Source organism: Lemur catta, chromosome X, assembly GCF_020740605.2.
Source record: "Lemur catta isolate mLemCat1 chromosome X, mLemCat1.pri, whole genome shotgun sequence".
Taxonomy (NCBI): domain Eukaryota; kingdom Metazoa; phylum Chordata; class Mammalia; order Primates; family Lemuridae; genus Lemur; species Lemur catta.
The window spans coordinates 45,322,090-45,344,320 of record NC_059155.1 but is presented as its reverse complement, the minus strand read 5'-3'; the positions used below and the strand labels follow the sequence as shown (position 1 = coordinate 45,344,320).

The 22,231-nt window shown below is 48.5% G+C and overlaps 1 protein-coding gene across 1 annotated transcript in view; it reads left to right on the top strand.

Annotated features, from left to right (window-relative positions):
- Nucleotides 1-4,155: 4,155 nt before the first annotated feature.
- LOC123627969 (doublesex- and mab-3-related transcription factor C1-like) overlaps nt 4,156-22,231 on the top strand; it is a 91,591-nt gene continuing 73,515 nt past the window's right edge. Inside the window, exon 1 of the mRNA XM_045537530.1 lies at nt 4,156-4,413. Coding sequence (XP_045393486.1) covers nt 4,353-4,413 — 61 coding nt within the window. The 5' untranslated portion in view covers nt 4,156-4,352. The remainder of the gene's footprint in view (nt 4,414-22,231) is intronic.

Here is a 22,231-nt window from a genome sequence, read left to right as displayed (position 1 = left end):
ATATATGGAATTCAGTACTTTTAAAATTTGTTGGCACTTAAAGTCTATGTTGAGATGATGGACACTTGAAAAGTACATACTCTGTCTAACCCTCCAGAATTAAAAGCCTCACTCTTAAAAGGTTGGTGAATATCTTTTTAGATCTAGTCCTATGCGTTTACACTAATGTACTTTTACCTACAGAAATGTAATTTAGTTTTGCATTGTCTTAATAAATGACATCAAATTCTAAATATTGTTCCATAACATTTTAAAATTCAAGAGTAGATTTTTTTCCAGCTTTAATCTTTTAACTTATGCAAGGTATTTAGTTACAGGGAAGGTTTTTAAACCATTCTCTTGTGGGTGAATATCTCTATTCTTTTCAATTTTGTTTCTTATTATAAACAAGATGGCAATGACAATTCTTGTGCACATCTCCTTTTGCACAGCTCGGGTGGTTCTCTAGGATTAGCGTTGCCAGAGTTAGCAAATAAGAGTACAGGAAACCCAGTTAAATTTGAATTTCACGTAAACAATGAACAATTGCTTAGCACTTGATAATTATTTTAGTGTAGGTATGTCTCAAATACTGGATAAGACACACTCACACATAAAGTATTTGCTGTTGATCTGAAATTCAAGTTTAACTGGGCATCCTGTATTTTGTTTGGCAACCGTACCCAGGATGAACATCATTATGTGAATTTTTGTTATCAAGTGCATACACATTTAAATTTTTAATAGATGTTAGTATCGATTTATAGTCTTAACTATTGTATTTTACCATATATTTGGTATTAACCTATTTAAAATTTTTTTTGCCGAATAGTTGGGTAAAATCCGTATCTCTTTGTTGTTTTATGAGCATTTCCCTGATTACTAGTGGGGTTGAGCATTGCTTTTGAAATGTTTATTGGCCATTTGAATTTCTGACTCTGGGGGGTAGGTTTATGAGTTTTGCCCATTTTCTATTTTGTCTTCACTTTTTTAGAGCCGGCTAGCATGGGCAGTGTGTGCGGTGGTAGAGGGAGGGAGTGCATAGGCCTACGCTGCTGCACAGATAAGCAGAGAACATGAATGAAAGCTTGACTGCACCACTCACACTGAGTGGGCCTAGTAAGCGCACTGCTCTCAGCTTGGGTCATAGTCTGGTGGTCCCGGTTTGAAATGGAAAGCAGGCCAAAGCCTTGACTTTTCCCCTTTCCTTGGCCTGCAGGGCCCTCTCTGGTCTGGCTGTGGATGGAGTAGGGAGTTGGATAGCTCTCTGTTGAGATTGGGTGACTTCGTCATGGGGAGAAGAGAGAACAACTGTGAGCAAATTCTACAATAGGGGCCAGGGAGTGTTTCAGGGAGCAGAGCTCTCCCCCAACTCACAGGCTAAAACCTCCACATGGCCAATGGACCGGGCTTAGTGAGTGACACAGAGAGGATTCTATAGCACCTATGGTATCTCAATCAGAGTCTGCAGGCAAAGACTCATCAAAGACAGTTTTATGGAAATTTGTATTGTTCCCACAACTTGCAATGATTTCTAATGCATATCTCTTTGCTTGTGTTTTCTCTATCTTTTCTAGGCTTCTTTACAACTGGAAACCGTTATGGAAGAAAAACCATGTGAACATTAATAATTTGATGGGTGATGAAAAGCCATTTGATTAAATTTAAAATACATTTCTGAATAGAAAAAAAAGAAAAACCTAGGAAGTTTGCTTTAGAGGGAAACATCTGTAGGTTGATAAGTGGTATGTGAGTCAGGGCCCAATCAGGAGGCAGAAACCGTGCTGGTTATTTGGACAGAGAACATTGAATACAAAGCATGGCTAAGCAGTAGAAGGTGGTTAACTACTAAAAGGAGTAGAAGAGGCCTTTAAGGGGTCCAAGGGTAGCAGGTGTAAAATATCAGCTACTACCTCTAGAATGAGGAAAAACAGACAATACAGAAGTAGGAGAGACCACCGTCCCTCCCCAGCTGAGAATCAGACCTCTTTGAAGAGCGTGTGGCTGTCAAAAGAACATGGAGCCTGCCAGTGGTGCAGAAACTTGCCAGAGAGTGTGGGCCTTCACTGGTCTGTAGAAGAGACCCCCACCCCAGGAGGGTGGCGAGTGGTGGTGGTGCACAGGAAGGCTGGTGCTTCTCGGAGGTGGTGATGGTAGGGAGAGCATGGCCTGAGGGTGCAGCTGGACCTTGTCTGTGCTGGCCTCTGACCTCCTTCAGTGAATGCCATCAAATGGGAGACTGCAGCTAGGAGGGACCTGTCTTCCTGCTGGGACTTATACGGTCACTCCAGTGCTCTCTATTGACAAAGCCTAACATTCTGTTAGCTGGCGTAGGAGAAAGGTTCATAGGGATCAGCTCTAGTATCACAAAGCAAAGCAAAGACAGATTAACTTGGACCTACAGACAATACGCTGATAATTGGCACAACCGGTATTAGAAATCAATATGTTTGACCAAAAATCAGTAGAGTCCTTCCCACTAAAAGCAAAAAAAAAGGAAGTTTGATATCACCACCACTACCCAACATGGTACCATGGTCCTAGTCAATGTGATCAGAAAAAGGGAAATGAGTGCTGTAATTATAATACAGAGACAATGTGATTGTCTAGCTAGAAAATGCAAGAGAATCCACTGCAAAAGTCTTATAATTAAAGAGAGGCATTATGAAGGTGGCCATATGCCAGATAAACTATACAAAACCACTAGGCTTCCTATATATATATATATAAGAAGTAAGTAATTAGAAGATATAATGGGAAATATCCAATTCGCAGCAGCGATGAAACTGAAAAAACCTGCCATGGACAAACAAGAAATATGCAAAAGCTATACAAGGTAAACTATGAAAGGTAACTGCACTACTCTGATTAAAACCTGGAATCGATGGAAGAACGTACTCTATTTTATGAATGAGAAGCCTACATCTTTTAAAGATTGTAATTCTTCTCACAGTGAACTATACATCCTAAGAAATTCTAATTAAAATTGAAGCCGGGGATTTTTTTTTTTTTAACTCGAAAAGTGTGATCCTGAAGTTCTTATAGAGGACAACATTTTTCACAATATTTGAAGAAGTTTTGAAAAAGAAGAAATGTGAGGGGGAACTTGTTCCACCCAGACAATAAAAACAATTTCTAAATCTATATAGTAGAATTAGTACAACATAATTTAGATCAACAGAAGAAATTCGAAAGCCCTGAAGCAGAAGTGTGGAAATTATATGGAAATTGAGTCAATCTTGTAGTGAGATATAAAAATTGCTCTAGAAACGTAGACAGTTTTGCTATGTATAAGAAGGCTACACGGGTTACTGTCCGGAAAGGTTAGGTGGGGGGAAAAGGAGTGCTAAATTGTACCACATGATACAGTAAAAGAATGCACTCGCTGGGGTGGAGAAATCTTCTTGTTATTTATCTGTGGGCTTCCTGGGGACTGACCTCAGAGCAGGAGTTTACTGAGGGTCCCGGAATCTCAGATGAGAGGTGAAATGGGAGGAAGCAGTTTGTAGAGGAAAAACGAGGCCCAGTGACACGGAAGAGAGAGCAGTAACAAGAAAATGTCATTAAGAATGGTGATTTGGAAAGTTAAATTATAGTTAACAATAACTTTCTGGACTGTCCGGTAGAGAAATGATACACCAGAGAATCGATGTTTTGCTCCTCAGATCCGCTGATCATAAGGAAAAGGAAGTACATCTGCAGTTCTGCATGGAGGTCACTTGTTCCCCAGGTTCTTCCTCCACATCTGGATGACCACAGGGTAGGAGCAATGTAGATAAGAGGTATGGTACCGTGTAATAATCAAAGGAACATTCACTAAGCGGTTACTCTGGGTCAGGCACTGAGCAAAGCAGCTTCGGGTAGATTATTTGAAGAAGAAGCTGCAGGGGCAGCTGCTGGATAAATGCCTACAGGCAGAAACAGAGACATCTGCTAGAGAGCCTTCTCCACAAGGGAAAGAGGGGAGACAAAGACAATCCAGAATGATCTGATTCTTCACAATGACAGTTAGCAGTTGTTAAGCGTTCACTCTGGGCCTGGCCTTGAGGCTTATGGTCTCTTTCAAGCCTCACATCAGAGGCCCCACCTCTGGGAGCAGCGCCCCCGCATCCCTCAGGCCCCAGCCTGCTGTACTGTCCCCTACCAGAAGAGGCACTGCGGGGCGGCACCCGCCGGTTCCCACAGCTCGGGGAAGACCCGGGCGGCGGCGGCTTAGCCCCGACCCCTCCCCTCCCGCTCCCTCCTCCTCCGGGTCTGAGGGCGGCGGCCTCCGACTCAAGACCCTGGGGCTCCGGGTCTTCTCAGCAGCCGCCGCTGCAGCCGCGGCGACGTCACCGTCCTCGCGGCCTCGCACACAGCGCTGTGGCCGCCGAATGCCCGTGGACGCGCATCTCTTCCCAGAGTTCCTGCTTCCTGGGCCAGCCAAAGCCGCAGGTGAGAACGTCCGCGGTAGAGGTGACACCCAGGGCCTGCGGGGCTCAGAGGCCCCGTGGCCTCCTCCTTCTCTCCTCCTTTGCCCAAGAACCCCCCACGGGGGCGCCTACAGCGGGGACACCAAGTGCTCCCTGGAGCCCTGGGAGCATTTCTTCTGAGGCATGGAGCCCCTGCTCAGGTGCTTCTGCAAGTTCCTTTGTGGACCCCGGCAACCCCTAGGGGCCCCCCCCAAGTACCCCACGGGCCCCCGACATCCCTGATGCGCATGCCCAGAGACCCTGTGAGCTAGAAAGTAGCTGAGCTGGTGCAGTACCTGCTGGTTAAGAACCGGAAGACGGTGCCGATCAAAAGGGCAGACATGCTGAAGTATGTCATCAAAAGGTACAGAAGCTTCCTCCCCGAGATTTTCAAGAGAGCCTCTGACCTCCCCGAGTTAGTCTTTGGGTTCTAGGTGAAGGAACTTGATCCAACAGAGCACTCCTATGTCCTGATCACAAAAATCGATCCTGCCCTGGTTTGGGGCCTGACAGGCGACCAGGGCACACCAAAGACTGGGCTCCTGATGATTACTCTGGACTTGATCTTCATGCAGGCCAGCTGTGTCCCTGAGGAGGTGGTCTGGGAGGTGTTGAGGGTGTTTGTTGGAGGTACATTCGTCTAAAAAGCATTTCATCTTTAGGGAGCCCATGAAGCTCATCACCAAAGCTTGTGTGCAACAGAAGTATCTGGTGCACAAGTAGGCGTCCAGCAGCAATCCCCTGCTCTAGGTATTCTTGTGGGGCTCTCAAAGGAAACAAGACAGATGGAAGTCCCGGAGTTTGTGGCCAAAGTGAATGACACTCACCCCAGATCCTTTCCGTGGCAGTAAATGAGGCATTGAAAGAAGAGGAGGAAATACCCCGTGCCCGAGATGCAGCTGCTGTTGGTGACGTGACAGGTGCCAGTGTTAGTGCCAGTTCCAGTTCCAGGGCCTCTGCCATGGCTGAAGCAAGCATCAGCACCCGTACCAGTGCCAGTGCCAGGGCTAGAGCCATGGCTGGAGCAATTACCGGTACCGGGGACAGTGCCAGTGCTGGTTACAATCTCAGGCTAGGGTCAGGGGCTCCTCCTGCCACCGGTGAAGGCTGAGGCTGAGTCCTCACTTTGTTTTGTTGCAGGTAGTCGAAGGGGCCCTGCAGCAGTGGGCACTGGGGCTGTGACTTTCGAAGAGTCGAGGGGTATAGAGTGGGGTTAGGGAGAACGTACCACCCGTGGTATCTGTGCTCCAGTTCTCCTTTGTGTCTCTTGGTGATTTAGCTTTCAACTTGTACATTGCAAAGTTTTGTTTGCTTTAATTGACTTTTCTCTAATGACAAACAATTTGTAGGAAATAAACTGGCTAAAACTAAATGATGACAGTATTATATCGAGGTTGAAACAAAAGCCATACCTAACCATGTTTTCAAAATCCTTGGTTCTGTAGACATTTGATTAAGTATTTAAGTTGAGCGTCTGGGTTTGTGAATGACATTGGTCAAATGTTTTATTGTTCTTTGTTTCAGTTTTAGAAGGAGAGATTTGCTGTTTCATAAAAGAAATTGGGACACTATATCTTTTTGTGTCTGGAATATATTATAGCATTGGAATAAGCTGTTCTTTGAAAGCTTGAAAGACTTTACCGGTACAATGATCCCCCTCTCCAAATATAAAAAGATAAAATAAAACGTTGGTCAGTGTCTGTTGCACAAAAATACATCTGATATTTACTTGTATTTTCTTAGTTCTCTAGAATGTAGGGAAAAATAAAAAATTAATGAATTAGACACCTTGCTCATTGACTCATTTATTCAACATATATTTACTGACCACCTACTATATGTGAGGCACTGTGCCGGGCACTGGAGATACAAGAATACGCCAGACTCAGCCTCTGCCCCATATCTGGGAGTGTAGATGGGGCTGTCATGTAAGTAAATCAGCCAGATGTGGCAGTTGGGTATATTAATTGCTGGGTTGGAGATAAGAAGCAGGCGGTACGGGAGCCTAGAGGAGAGACACCTGACCCTGGGTGGTGGGCGTCCGAGAGAGAGGAGGGCTTCCTTGTATTGAGATGCTGCCTGAGCATGAAGCACTAAGGGAGCAGTAAGTTGAAAGGCCCTGAGGCAGGGTATTGTGGGCATCTGGAGAGTCCCATGTTCTTCAGTGGAATTGGAAGGTTAGAATTTGGGGAAACTGGGCAGCAATGATGATGTGGGCGTGGGGACAAGTCCAGGAGCCAGGATCCTCAGTTGGTGGACTTTAGGGCTGAGAGCTAAAAACTTGCAGTGGAAAATGGCTCTTTGGAAAGCAGCTGCTCTTGCGTCCTGGACGAGCCATAGAGAAGACTCCACCTGTGGCAGGTCTGGAAGCTGCCCTGGACTCCTGTCCCTGTGCAGTTTCTACAGTGCACACACCGGGGGCTTTACGTCCATCATCTCTAAGGCGTGATGGGCGAGGGGCTAAGTGTGGCACTCACCGGAGCTGACTCCCAGAAGCCTCTGAGCAGATGCTCACCCCTGTAGCCTGGGAGAGCCGGAGCTCAGTGTGTTGCACGATGACAGTTAGGTCTTTTCAGAAGCAAAGGCACGGATGTACGAATGTGTAAGTTTTCCTGTTTATGCAGAGGGAAAACTGCTCTCAGGGAAGAGAGATAAGTCTAAATCAGCCTGGGGTGAAGCCCAGAAGAGCCCTGATGGGCAGACTGAGGAGCCCAGACCTCATTTGGTTGGCCTGGGAAGCTACGGAGGTCTTTTGAGCAGGGAGGGATCTGATGAAAGCACAACCCTACCAAATTTACACCGGCCAGCACCAGCGGGTTTTTAAAGGACCGGTATTCTCCATGCCTTAGAGTGGCGCTGGTGGGTATAATGTTCATAATAATTAGCCTAAAATTATCCTTGTTCCTCAGGGATTCATACACACATTTTACAGCCCTGCCTGTTGGCCTCGGGAAGCCTTTTTGTGCCCCTATAGACACATACGCCGGGGATCCTGGCACCAACTCCGCAGGACCTACTCTAGGATATGTAGGGTCCAGAGAACATTTCGTTGTTAACCCCTCACTCCCTTTCCTCTGCTGGCATGAAGGAAAGGCTCATGGTGGGCGTGGGGTGGGGGAATATCATAATATGGGAATATGCAATGGGAGGCGAAGGGGGCAAGTGTTTTCGAAGGGCTCTGTCTCAGTTTGGGGTGGGGTTGGGTGGGGCGGATTATGTGTACCTCAATCTAAGGCCTTTCCTCAAAATCCCAAGCCACCCACTCCCCATTTGAAGCCCACATCCCTTGTCAGATATGAAGGGTATGTGTGTTTGGACAGGGAGAGAGGATATGTTTTTCCTCCTGGTTACATTGAATTGCCCTCCTCAAGATCAGAACAAGATACCTGTGGAAAAAAATCACTGTCTATAGGCCACAGTCCTACCAGGTCCTTAGAAACAAACAATGCTGTCCCATGACTAGGACCAAGTACGTGGGCCCAAATATGTGGCTATGTCTTAAACTCCTCCCCACCTCAACCGCCAGCCCGATCCCAACCAAATGAATATCTTTCTGAAGAGGTGTAAGAAAGATACGGACGCATAAAAACACCAATGCCTTCCAGATTTATTTCAGTCTTAATGAGAGAGAAGGTGGCAGGGGGGAAGATGGGTCCCGTGGGGGTGGGTCCTCCAGAGTGTTGCTCTCCCATGAGCAGCCTGAGACACTGGAGCCACCAACTCTACAAAGCTGAGGGCCTGAGTCTAGGGGTCTCAGTGGGATTCGGCTCCTCATTCAGGAAAGAAGCAGATCAATGCGATTTGATGGGGGCCCCTATGAGGTCCCCTCACCCCATATTGTGTGTCTGAAGAGCCCACCGCTTCTACATTGGCCTGGGTGATTCCTGGTGATGCAGTTTCTAACAGGGCCTCCCCCATGGGGTTAGATTAAAGGGACAAATATGCTCTACCCCTGCTCCCAACAGACTTCTGCAGATAATATGCTGCAGTCTATATCAAGGTCACCGTAGGAGGGCAAGAGTCCCTTATCATATGAGAAGGAACAATGTGCAGTTGGAGACCAGCTGGTCTATGGGAAGGGTTCTGTCTTGCAGTGGGTTTGGGGTGCTTGGGAGCTCTCTATAAGGTTAGGGGTCAAAGACCTTTCTTTAAAACCCACAGATTCTACCCACACGTGGCCGTCACCCTCCCCATGTAAACACTGCCCGGTTTTTGTCAGCTATGAAGACTGTGTACATTGCTGGGGCGGGGGTGGGGAGAGAGATGCTATTTCTTCCTTCCTCATTCCTGCATATGAGTGCCCCATCAGGGTCAGAGCTGTCAGCTGCGGGAAATTCACTGATGGCTGGCCGCAGCCCATTGCAAGCAGGACTGGGGGACAAGCAGCACAGCCTCAAGGAGGAGGCCGGACAGCCTCCCTCCACAGCCTCACCACCACAGCCTCCCTCCGCAGCCCCACCACCGCCAAAGCCGACCACCCCCAATTCACCAGAGGCTGGGGTCAGTGTTGAGAGTTACATCAAATACCATGAAGCAAAACTGGTCAAGCATGCCAGCATTTATTTCAGGCCCAGCAACGGAGACACCGTGGAAAGCAGCGGCATGAGGCAACAGAGAGGGCTTGATCACCGTTCATGGCTCTGTGTCTGCGGCTCCGTGGTCTCAGTTTTCGAGCGTCTGGTATCCTCCCCTAGAGAGGAGAGCAGAGTGATGAGTGGACTCTGGGGAGCCCTGGGGAATTCAGGCCTGGCCTGGCGTTCCCTTTTTGGAAGAGGAAGGAGCGGCAGGTGTGCTTGGCTGCGCGCAGAGAGAGAGAGAGAGAGACAGAGAGAGAGAGAGAGAGAGACAGAGAGACAGAGAGAGAGACAGAGAGAGAGAGAGGCAGAGGATGGCTCTGAGCTCTCACCTGAAGGACCTGGTGAAACATGCCAGGGCTCTCTGGAACCGGCTCCTCCAAGACTCTCGCAGAAGAGCAGGCTCTCTGGGCGAGCCTGTGCCTCCGGATGGGTTCTCCGTGGTGTCAGAGAAAACAACACATTCCGCAGGGTCCTTATGCGGGCCTTTCACAATCTGCATGGTAGAGGAAATACCCTCATCCTAATGGCCCCTCTCAACCCCTGGCCTCCATTAGCTCATTCGGCAACTGTTAATGTGCATCCCAGGCCCTGTCCCAGGGGCTGGGGGTGCAGCAGTGGACTGCACAGACCAACCTCCATCTCCCCGAGGACATTTCACGACAATGGAGGGCCATCGGACTCACCAGCTCAACAGGTGGAAGGAAGGGAGGTGAAGATCATGGCTCCAGGAGTGTGTGATGTGCCCGTAGTGATCAACAGGACTTCCTTGAAGAGCCTAGCGAAGTTCTTCTCTCTGCTGGTTACAAGGAGGCCAAAGCCCTGCCCCCTCCACGCCCCTTCAGCCCCTCTTCTGCCACCCATCTTTCCTCCCTCCCTCAGCCCAGGGCCCAGTGCAGTGTGTTCCAGCAGCAGTGGATACATTTCTGGTATGTCACATCCCGTCCGTTCCCACTGCCTCTTACTCCCACCCCTCCAATCTCTCTCTCCTTTTGTTCTTTCCCATGGCCCTCCCAGCAGGCTCAAGCCAGCTTTCTGCTTGCTCAGCAGAGCAGCGCTGAGAGTCCGCTTCGTGATGACATGATGAGCAGACTTCTAGGGGTGGCTCATTTTATTTGATAATGAGTGATCCATTGCATGTTAGGGTCACTCACGGTCCCATCTTGCCTGGGAGCACTTCAGTTTTAAAACTGAAAGTCGCATGTCCTGGAAAACCTCTCAGCCCTAAGCCAACTGGGACAGTTGGTCGCCTTCCTTCATTCATGTGGACACTATGGTCATATTACTGTTCTTTGGTTTTCCCACATTTAACAGTTAAACCTCAGAGCGATCCTTATATGTAAGACGTTGCAGCCTCTTTATTTCTTCATAGTGTGGAGGTAAATGCAGCATTATTTGTTTGACCCCTGAGTACATACCCACTAAAAAATTATGATTGGACCTCCGCCATCACATTTGCTCGTGGGGTATCACAGCAGAGTTCTAGATGGAACGGACCCAGAATTGTAGAGACAGGGTCAGGGGAAGGAGCTGGGAACAAGTTTAATAAGACCCCAGACACAGCAGATGGGATTCACATGAAGAAACTCTCCCCACCAGTCAGGTCATCACTGGCTTTATAAGGTAATGAGATTAGCAACATTGGAGGTGTTGAAACAGAGCCTGAGTGGTCACTTGTATGGTATGCTGCAGAGAGGCGGGTTCCAATGGTTCCAGACAGCTCTGAGATTCCTAGGATTCTTGTGCAAATCAGAGGTAAAGAGCCCTTAGCTTTCACGCACATAGTTACTTCTGATTTTCACAAAAATCCTTACCAAAATCTAGTGAATTTCCAGGCAAGTTATGCCAAATTCTCAGAAACTCCTCCAAGCAGCAAACAGGTCTCATTGTCTGTCCTCACTATCTCCCTTTCCTCTCCTTGAATCCACTCCAACTAGGTTTTCTCCTACACCACTCCACTGAAACTTAGGAGTTAACTGACCATGAACCGATGAACAAGTGAAAATGTTTCTTATTTGTGTATATGACTAGCTATACGAATAAAATAACCAGGCTCATAAGTGGTGGTTAAGTGCTTAATAAAAGCTGGGTTTAAATTGCTGACTTAAATGAATGAATACAAATGAAGACCCAAATAACGATTAATACACTGTCACTTCCCTGCACAACTTCCATCCTCATATAAAGGAACTCATTTCCTAGGTAGGAAGGTTCTTCCAAATTCCCAGGAAGGCCTCTGGAAATTTCCAGGGAGAAAGGCCCAAGATTTGTCCAGTATCCATAATCAAACTCCAGGTTTCTATTTGTGCCCCTGTAGATGTCATTACCTGCCACCAGGTGGCAGAACAAGACTAGAAATGTGTCTGCCACCGAGCCCCCTGAGCCCCTTCCTCTGCAGTTTTCTAGTGTGTTTTTCTCGGGGGCCAGGATCAGTCCTGGGGAACCATCTCAACGTCCTGCCCTCTCTCTGAGATGTGCCAGGGTGTGCCCAGGACCCGGCCCAGGGCTTCTGAAGTCTGTGATGATGCTTAAGGCAGTGGCAGTGACATGTGTCAGCAGGTGCTCTGGGTTGGGGGGCTTAATCCACCTCCCCATTAGTAAGCCTGGGATGTGGTAGTAGGCCGCTTTAGGCAGGATGAGGGGGTGGTTGTATCTGTCAGTATCTCAAGGCAGTGACATCTGTGATTCCATGGGGACATTTGGACAGCAGGGAATGGGAAATGCCAGAAAGTCAGGGTCGGCAACAGAAAAACTTACCAACTGCCGTGGACTCAAGTGTGTCTCCCACAAATTCATATGTTGAATCCCTAACCCCCAAGGTGACTGTTTTTGGAGCTACAGGCTTTAGGAGGCAATTAAAGTGAAATGAGGTCGTAACGGTGGAGCCCTGATCCAGTACAATTAGTGTTCTGAGAAAAGACACCACAGGGCTCTCTCCCTTCCTCTCCCCATGCACACGCCCAGGAAAGGCCATGTGAGGACTTAGCAAGAAGGCGACTAACCGTGAGGAGAGCCCTCACCAGCAACGAAATTGACCAGCAACTTGATCTTGGACTTCCCAGCCTGCAGAACTGTGAGCAAATAAATTTGCCTTGTTTAAGCCACCCAGCCGGAGGTATTCTGCTATGGCAGCCCGAGCAGACTTATACACGAACCTTGAGATTTTTCTAAGAAATGAGTCCCAGGCTGGTACGGGAGGCCAGGCTGCTCACTCCCCGGAGCCTGATGCAGGGTGAGGCTGACAATCCTGGCCAGCCTGGTAGGATTTTCTTTCCTTTCTGGGTCTCCTTCGAGAAAATAAGGTGCCTCCCTGCAACTGCCTTGAATGCACCCAGAGTTTTATGGAGAGTCAGAGAGGAGCTGGGAGTGATGTTGACAAGACCCCGCACACTGTGGATGGAGTTCATATCGAGAAATGCTACCATGTTGGCCCCCAGCTTCCTCGGGTGCTGGGATTAACAAGTGGGCAGGCATTCAGGAAGAAGCTGAATTTTTTATTTGGATTGGATGTTACAGGGAGGAAGGGTCAACTGGATTCTGTCAGCCTGGAGATGGAACTGGATGAATTACAGGTAAACGGGTGAAAGTGCTTGGTACGTAGGAGGATCTCAATAAAATTTTGTTGCCTTGCAAACCAGTTTCTCAGAAACTCCTGCAAGAGGGAAAGTGATTCTTATGGTTACAAATAATAGCAGTTCCTTTTTATTAAACATGTAGTAGGTACAGGTGTCTTACCTGTTTAAAATGTTGTCTTACACAAATAATCCTTGCACACATTTCTGCGCACTAAAACAACACAGATAAAACAATAGTCTCCCTTGCCCACCCTACTCCATCACCAGCCCCCTCACCAACAGCTTCGTGTGTTTCCTCAAGAATTCCTCAATCAATGCATTTGCACACATATACATGCCCTTCTATAATAGAAACACGTGCTTCTCTTTGATGGGACCAGAAAATACATATTAGATCATGATGCATGTATTTGCGGCACTTCATTTTTGCTTTTTTCGGTGAGTCTTGGTGAACTTCTCCTGTCAGTTCATGGAGAACTGTCTCATCATTCTTACCTTCTGCATAGTGTTCTAAGCGATGTGCTATAACTGTTTACCTATTTCCACACACGAGGACTTTCGGGTTTCCCCCCAACTTTCAATGTCCTGAAACATTTCTCCAATGTCCCTGTTCACAGAGGATGTATCTGTCTAGACAAGATACACAGAAACGGAATTTTGGAGCAAACCCCTACATGCATTTAAATGTGGAATAACCATTGATAGATGGATCTCCAAAGAGGCGGCACCAATTCATACTCCCAGGAACAGTGCAGGGTAGTACTCATGGTCCTTCACCATCACTCTTGATGGTATTCACCCCTTTAAATATTTGCCAATTTGATGGTTGAAACATGAGAGGTGTTGAGAAAAAGCATCCCTTACAGGAACTGTGAGGGTCCAGGGCTGGTCATGACTGCAAGCCTATGCTCAGATGTCACTTCCAGTGGCTCTGGTGGGAAGAGGCCAGGAAAGGCGCAGGTACAACAGAGAGCCATGGGAGGAAGTTTAGGGGGCCATGAGAAGGCTCAGACATGGTGCCCACCTAGCCCTGGGGGTTGTAATGGAGTCCGTGGAGGTTTCCTAGAGGATTAGATGCCTGAAATGAGTGAGGAAAGACGTTAGACAGGGAAAGGGCGAGAAGGAAGAGCACTTGAAGTGCAAGACCAGGCAACTGAAGGGATTTTGTGAAACTGCAAATAAGTAGATCCAGGTTTCCAGTCTGTGCGTTTGTAGAAGTCAACATTGGCTACCAGGAGGCAGTACAAGATTACAAAGGTGTGTCCCACAGAGAGCTGGGTTCCTCTGCTGCAGTTCCCAGAGGGAGGGTGCTCAGTCAGGGGCTAGCCTGAGTCCCAGGGTCCAGCCCTCGATCTCCCACAATCTTCCAGGTTGTGTGCAGGCCCTGGCTAGAGATTCTGAAGTCTGTCATGAGACTTAAGGCAGTCCCCTAAGGGGACTAGCCTAGGAGACTCTAGCCAGCCTACCCATTTTGTAGCTCTGGGCTGGGAAAGGGGACAACTTTGGGCAGGATGAGAGGCCAGTGGTGTCAGGCAGTGTCTTAGGGGATGGAGCCACAGGGGCCCATGGGAGGCCTAGCCCTGCCCCCAGGGCAGCAGGACTCTCAGGGGCCTTGCAACTAGGCGACTGGCTGGAACAGCTGGTAGCTGTGAGTATCGCAGTCCTCTAAGCTATGGGGTGACTGAATGTGCAGGAAGAACAGGAATTTGCAGGTCACTTAGTCAAAGATTTCATTATGTAGATCGGGAAATGGAAGCCCAGAAAGGTAGAGCAACTTGCTCAAGGTAACACAGAGAGAAAATGTATGACTATGGTGAGACAGTCAAGTGAGGACACTGGTACTGGGACTGAGAGATGAAATATATGTTCCCCTGGAGCTGAGAGGGCCCAGGAACCAAAGGGCCTGTGCAAGTGGGTCATCACAGCAAGGAGAGCCTGAGGAGGGTCATGGTGGCCAGGATCCAAATCAACAGCAGTGGTGTGCCTCTAAGGGTATAATGTGAGAGACTGTGTCGGTGTATAAATCAGCCTCTGGTGGGCAGTGAACAGGGGGCTCAGGGGGTGGCCTGTGTGCATGCAGGTGTGTGTGGGGGGGCGGGGGCTGTGGGTGGATGTGAGGTCTACAGGTGAGGTCCCCTTATCACTAAGCCCTGCTCCATTAAATCCCATCATTACCACTTGGGTTTCTACAGCTGTTTGCCAAGTTATGGCCCCTGCTCACCCACCAGATTGGTTGGAGGGTGGCACCATGGCACCCAGGGGTCCTCTCTCTGAGCACTGTCCAGAAGGGAAGGAGGGAGCAAAGTGTCCTCAAACTCTTGTCCTGTGCCTCTTAGGCAGTGGCAGCAGTTTTGTCCATCTCTGTGTCCCATGCAGTCTCATACCCCTTGCCCTAACTACTTTCGGCCAGCCCAGATTCAATTCTGGAATGCAGAAAAGCCGTCGGTACCTCCAAGAAGACTGCTCTCAGCCCACTCGTTGGAAACACCCAGCTCCTGCTGGGTGAGGGGCTCTGGGCTCCAAGCTTGGGGAAATACAAAGGATGCTGCTCACCCTTGCCCCAGATCAGAGATTCTAGGTGCAACAAAGCCTCAGTGGACACATGCTCACTGACTCATTGTTTTCAAGAAATATTTATTGGGCCCACACTGTATGTGAAGCCTGTGTCCAGGTACTGGCTGTTCTGGGACCAACAAGACAGAGCTCCTGCCCCAGAGATGACAGTCTGGGTGGGGACAGTCATGCAAATTAACCCACCAGAGATGACAGTTCAGCGTGCAAAATGCTATGATGGAGAAGAGTGCACCGTATGTTTGTGTGCACAGCTGATGGGGAACGTGTCACCAAGGGCTGGGGTGATCTTGGAAGAAGGAAGGGTTCTTTACAGGGGTAGGAGCATCAGAGCCCAAAAGGACAAGTGAAAGGCTGAGTAGGGAAATGGTGGTTCCAGAGGAGAGCCATAAGTGCAAAGGCCCTGAGGCAGGGCCCAGTTGAAAGATCTGGGGGGGGGGCACTGAAGCCCTATTTTAGCCATGCTTTGGAGAAAGTTGAGGTTATAGTAGAGGAGCAGAGTTGAGATGTTCAGGTGCAAAGTCTGAGGGATGAGAGACAAAGTCCTGGATGGGGAGGGGCCCTTTCAGAATCATCTGATTTGGATCTGGGTGATGCAGAGGGAAGTCTCCATTGCTGGTCCGGAATGTGTCCTGGGCTCCTGTCCCGGTACAGTTAGTTTTCTACAGTGCATACACTGGGCCTTCAAATGCGCCCACCTCTAAGGCATAATGCAGAGGTCAGACTGATGCCCACCTGAGCTGTTCCCCAGAAGCCAGTGACCCAGATACTATCCTCTGTGGCCTGGGGGAGCTGGCGACCACTGCAGAATGAGGACATTGATATGGCTTTATCTAGTATAAAACCAGGATGACATCGAGAAGGGCTGAGTTTCCAGTAGGGCTGAAATTGAAATTAGTGCAAAGAGGCAGAATCGTGGGGGTAGGAACTTGGAATCGGGCACCTGAGAGAGAGGAAGGCAGGGAGGGGGTGAGGAAGGAGGGAGGGAAGACGTGTCCGAGGGAGGGAGGAGGAAGGGAGGGCCGAGAGCATCTGGTCCTTTGCAAAAAACGATATGGTCACTGAACTGCCTCCTGCTGGGGCTGCCTCCCACACAACAGAATTTTTAAGAAAAGTATCCACTCTGGTGTGCCTCTGTTCCTGGAGATCAAAATGCTTTTGTGCTACTAGCTAGGAAGATATTTTGCCTGCACTGGTGTTTTCAACACCAGAACATTCCTGAGTCACTGGGGAGCTCCCAAGAGGAGGACGCAGGATCCCAGATGAACTGTATTAATAGTCGTGGCTGCCATTTACTGAGGGCCTCCTATGTACCAGACTCTCCTGTCATGTGAGTTACATAAATTGACACTTATCTTTCCAATAGTCCTGCAAGTTGAATGTCAGTCAAATTTTGCGGAAGGATAAACTGAGGTCAGAGCCTTCAGGTAACTTGTCCAAGGTCACACAGATGATTAGTGACAAAGCTGGGACTTGCCCCCGGGCCTGACTAAAACGCGGGCACACCCTGTTCCACCCTGGCACCTGAGAAGCCCTCCAGCCCTAGTCAAGTCTTTTTTGTCTTGTGTTCGGTCCTCAGTCCCCAGATATTCCTGCTGTTTTAATGATTATTGATTGCTGTATAACAAATTACCCCAAAACATAGAGGCTTAAAAGAGTAAACAGTTCTCCTCTCAGAGTTCTGTGGATCAGGCACCTGGGCATGGCTCAAATGGGTCCTCTACTTCCCAGTCTCTCACTAGGCTGTGTTCAAGGTGTCAGGCCAGGGAGAGCGGTCTCACCTGTAGGCGCGACTGGGGGAGGATCGACTTCCAAGCTCATTCACATGGTCGCTGTCAGGATCCATTTCCTCATGGGTCGTTGGCCTGAGGGCCTCGGTGCCTTTCTGGCTGTTGGCCAGAGACGTCCATCAGCTCCTTGCCAACTGGCCTTCTCCTTCAGGGCAAGCACACATGCAAGAAGAGCCCAAGAGAGAGAATGAATGCCAGCAAGTCGGAAGTCACAGACGCTGCAGCCTAAGCCTGAAAATGACACGTCATCACCTTTGCCAAATTCTGTTGGTTATAAGCGAGTCACTAGGTCCAGCCCACCCTCAAGGGGAGGGAATTACATAAGGGTGTGAGTGCCAGGAGGGGGGATCTTTGGTAGCGATCGTAGAGGGCTGCCCACCACACCTGCTCCTGCACTCGTGAGCCCCTCTGGGTACCAACCACCTTGATGGAGCAAATGGATGATGGGCCACCTTGGACTGTGCTGTGTGGTCTGGTGATCCCACCTCTCTTCCAGCAGGCCCACTGTTTGGTTCTCCCCAGGACTCAGGTCTCCTCGCCCTGTCTTCCTCCCCTTCCCCACCAGCCGTGCCTGGTCACTGAGTCCATGGGATGTGACAGAAGCTGACAAGGGAGCAGCCCCCTCTGTGAGTGATATGCTCTTATTGCTTGGGTGGGCTGGGACTCAGGCTGGTGCTCCAGGCCTCTCCTAGAAAAAGGGAGATGAAGAGCTCAGCTGCCACACTGAGACAGGGCCCCCCCTCAGGAGAACAAGGCTACAGGTGGGAGGGGGCTAGATCCTGGGTTATCTGTAAAAGCTGCTGAGATGTTCTTGCTTTTGCCCTCTGGGTTGGGATTCTGGGTAGAATCCCGCCATGTTCACCGGGAGGCATCAGGGCAATATCTGTAAGGCAATGTGGGAGCACCCACGCCAGAGAGGGAGCTGCTCTGAGATCGCATGGAGAGCCAGGAGCATTCAGACACCCAGGGTGGAGGAACTACTCTAGGGAGGAGAGGAGTGAGTATAGACTGGGGATGCTTTCTATGTCTCCATAGAATTTAATTCAGAAGGAGATAGAGAGCTGCAGCACATATAGCAAAACGCTTTTACATGGTAGTGGTGGCTGCTGTATTATTCTATCTGTTTTGCGGCAGGTTTGAAATATTACGGTAGAAAAATAGTCTAGAAGCGGAAAACAGAAGAGAAGGAGCGGCTCTCAGAACTCCTGCAGTCTGCATTTCCCAGGTGTTTCTCAGAACCCAATGCGTCAAGTCGAGGGGCATGGTGGATTGGGAGTTTCCTAGGAGCCCAACGGTTCCATTAGACCATGGGGTGGTCAGGGCTGCAGGGGACTGGACTCCCTGGAGGAGGCTTAGCCAGGAGCAGACCTGTCCCCGAGAAGCCCAGGCTTTTCCCATTTCCGGGAAGCAGCCACCAGACTCAGCTCTTCCCCCGCTGCTGTTTTCTTGCAGTACATATCAAGAGCAGCTTACACTGAGACACGGTATCATAATAAAAGATAAACCACCTGAGGTGATGGATGAAGCCATGTACTGGAGGGCCTCTCTCCAAGGGGTCAAAGTACAAGTTAATGCCTCTAAAGCCTTTCCTGTGGATTTTGCGACACCCTCCCTCCTTCTGACCTCAACTCCCTGTCCCTCAACCCACAAGCCTCTTCAGTGGCCCCACGGCTATCACCCAGTCACTGCCCATCAGCCACCCTATATGAAGTGTTTGAAACCAGTAGCGTGCTTACTGTCCATCAACCACAGTGCTATCTCAACAGGGACTGAGGAACAAACAATACTGCTCCAAGGCACAGGGAATTGCCACATACGGCCAAGTACTGTGGTAACTCTCTCTCCACAACGCCCTCCTCCCTGCCACCGCCACCACAAGAGACAAACCATAAAACACAGGAGGTGGATATTCATGTGGAAAGGGACAACAAATGTCATAAAGCCAAAAGAATCAAGCGTGCCTGAATTTGTTTCAGGCCCAGTGGCAGAGACACTGGGGAAGGCCTGGGCATGGGGCAGCAGAGAGGGCTTGATCACTGTTCATGGCTCTATGTCTGCAGCTCCGTGGTCTCAGTTTTTGAGAGTCCAGTATCCTCTAGCAGAGTGATGAATGGACCATGTGGAGCCCTGCGGAACTCAGGCCTGGCCTGGGGTTCTCTTGGTGGAACAGGAAGGGGAGGCAGGTGGGGTTGATTGGGCAGAGAGAGAGAGGGAGAGTGAGAGATAGATAGAGAGAGAGAGAGAGAGAGAGAGAGAGAGAGAGAGAGAGAGAGAGGGAGAGAGAGAGAGAGAGATATGAAAGAGACAGAGAAGCGGAGACTGGCTCCAAGCTCTCACCTGGAAACATGCCAGGGCTCTCTGGAACTGGCTCCTCCAAGACCCTCACAGAAGAGCAGGCTTTCTTGGCGGGCCTGTGCCACCGAATGGGTTCTCTGTGGCATTGTCAAATAAATGAAGAGCACTGTATTTTCAGCCGGGCCAGTCCTGTTCTGGAAAATGGAGAAAAACTATCCTTGCTAACACTGACATTGCTTCCTTCATTCATCAAGTGTTTGTTGAGGGCCTACTGTCTGCACACCAGGCTGAGTTCTAGGTACCAGGGAGTCAGCAGTGAACTCCAGAGATCTAGATCCCAGCCTTCCTGGGGCTGGTAATCTGTCACACTGGAGGGAAATCAGTCTCAAGAGGTCCTACAGAGTTTGTTCTCCCTTGAGAAGGCTGAAAAATTGAGCTGCCCACCCTGCAAAGTTGAGGGCCCCACTCTAGGTGTCCCAGGGAGATGCAGCTTTCCTCATACAGTCAGGTCAGGAGTCAGCCACAGCAGAATGCCAGTGAAATTCATGGTTTCCGAGGAGCGTGATGTGCATGTGGTATCTGAAAGGACTTATTGTCAGAGGCCAGCAGAGCTCTTCATCCTGCTGGGTGTAAAGAGGCTAAGGGGCTGTCCCCTCCATGGGACAGGGAACTCCATTCCCACGTCCCTGGCCTAGATTTCCACCATCCCCTCCTGTAGATGAGTACACCCTGTTCAAGCAGTTGATACATTCTCATAAATGCCTTGAGTGCTGAGATGCCTTGTTGACTAATATCATTGTTTCCCTTTCCTCTCCCCCACTCTCCCTTGAACTCACTCATCAGGTTTCCAGCCCCACCCCTCCACTCTAACAATGGAGAGGACTAAGTGACTAATCGAAAATGATGGCTCCTGATTTTTAAGTTACTCTATTTATGAATATGTAAGCCTGAAGACTTAAGGAGAGATCTGGTTGGACATTGTTAGCTTTAAGCTTTACTGAAATTCAAGCCCAGGTACTTGCCAGTGGCAACTTCCTCCTCACCAGCTCCATCCTCATGTCAAGAAACTCGATGAGTAGACAGGGAGGCTCTGACAGATCCCCCAAACTACCCCTAAATTCCCAATGAGTGGAGCCCCAGCTTTGCTGGGAATCCACAATCAAACTCCAGGTTTCTCTCCCACGTGGCAGTGGAAGCCAAGGTAGGGCACCTGAGGGAAGCACAGGCGTAGAAACCCGTGTCTCATGGAGACCTTAAGTCCTTTAGCTGTAATTTCTGAGAGCCAGGCTACTCAGCCAAGGCTCAGGATCAGCCCCGGGGAACCCTCCGAGGTCCTGACCTTGAGGATGTCCAAGGGTGTGCCCAGTTCTTGAAACAGGCTTTCGATGACCCTGTGATGGACTTTGAGACAGTGACATCTGAGCCCCCAGGGCTCTGATCTAGAAATCATCAGTTTTCCCACCCCGGTTCTAATTCTGATTGGTGTCAGCAGGAAGAAAGAATTTGGAGATGCACAGGAGGGTAAATATATTAAAGTCGAGTGATCCCTGCTAGATGGCACTCCAAAGAATCTACACCAATTCACACTACCAACATCAGAACCTCAGTATATGATACCCGCTTGGTATCATTAAATGTTTGTCAATTTGCAGTTTGAAAAGTGGAATCTGACTGTTATTTTATTTCCATTACTATTTGTGATGTGGAGCTTCCTATTCCTTTCATACTGGCCATTTGTATTTCTATAAATGGCCTGCTCAAATTCTTGGTTAGCTTTTCTGTTGTTTGTTCTTGCTTGTGTTTCTTGAGTTGTCTCATCAGAGCTCTCCGTATATTGCAAATGTGATTCTTTAGTCTGCTGTAATTGAAGAATATGTTTGCGTCCAGTCTCTCACTTCTATTTGCATTTTGGTTTCTGTGTCTTCTCGTATGGACGCTTTTTACTTGGGGTGTACTTGCTGGCTGCTTTATCCAGTCTTCACCACAATCATGCGAGGTTGGTAGTATTTACCCCAGCCCAGTTTTCTTTTTGTTTGTTTTGGGTTGTTTTTACATTTAACAAATGTTTATTGATTTACGGGTCAGAGATACTCTACATCCTGGGGATAGAATCACCATAGTTCTATGGGTGGAGACCACACTGACAGCTGGAGACACAATAATGAGCTCTGCCCTTACAGAGCTTCCCATCTGTTTTCTGTAATGACTGTACCAATTTTCATTCCCACCAACAGCCACACTCTTGACATTTTTTTCTTCTTCATTCATTAATTTTTAATGTATAATTTACGTGTAATAATGCTACATATTTATTCAGTATAGTGGGATGCTTCAATGCACATGTACATTGCATAATGATCAAATCAGGGTAATTACCATATCCATCACTTTAAACATTTATCATTTCCTTGTAGTGGTAACATTCAAAGTCTTCTCTTCTAGCTATCTTGAAATATACACTACATTGTTATTTGCTATGGTCACTCTACCTTGTAATGGAACACCAGAACTTATTCTTCCTGTCTAACTGTAACTTTGTACCCTTTGACCAACCCCTCCCATTTCCCCACCGCCCTACCCTCCCCAGCCTCTGGTAACCTCTATTATACTCTCTACTTCTATGAAATCAACATTTTTTAGATTCTGCATATGAGCGAGATCATGTGGTGTTTTGCTTTCTGTGCCTGGCTTGTTTCACTTAACATAATGTCCTCCAGGTTCATCCATGTTGCCTCAAATGACAAGATTTCATTCTGTCTTATGGCTGGGTAGTATTCCAGTGTATGTGTGTGTGTGTATGTGTGTACGCACATACACACATACCACATTTTCTTATTCATTCATCTGTAGATGGGCATTTAGATTGATTCTATATCTTAGCTATTGTGAACAGTGTTGTAATAACCATGGGAGTGCAGATATCTCTTTGATACACTGATTTCATTTACTTTGGACATATACCCAGTAACGGGATTGCTGAACCATATAGTAGTTCC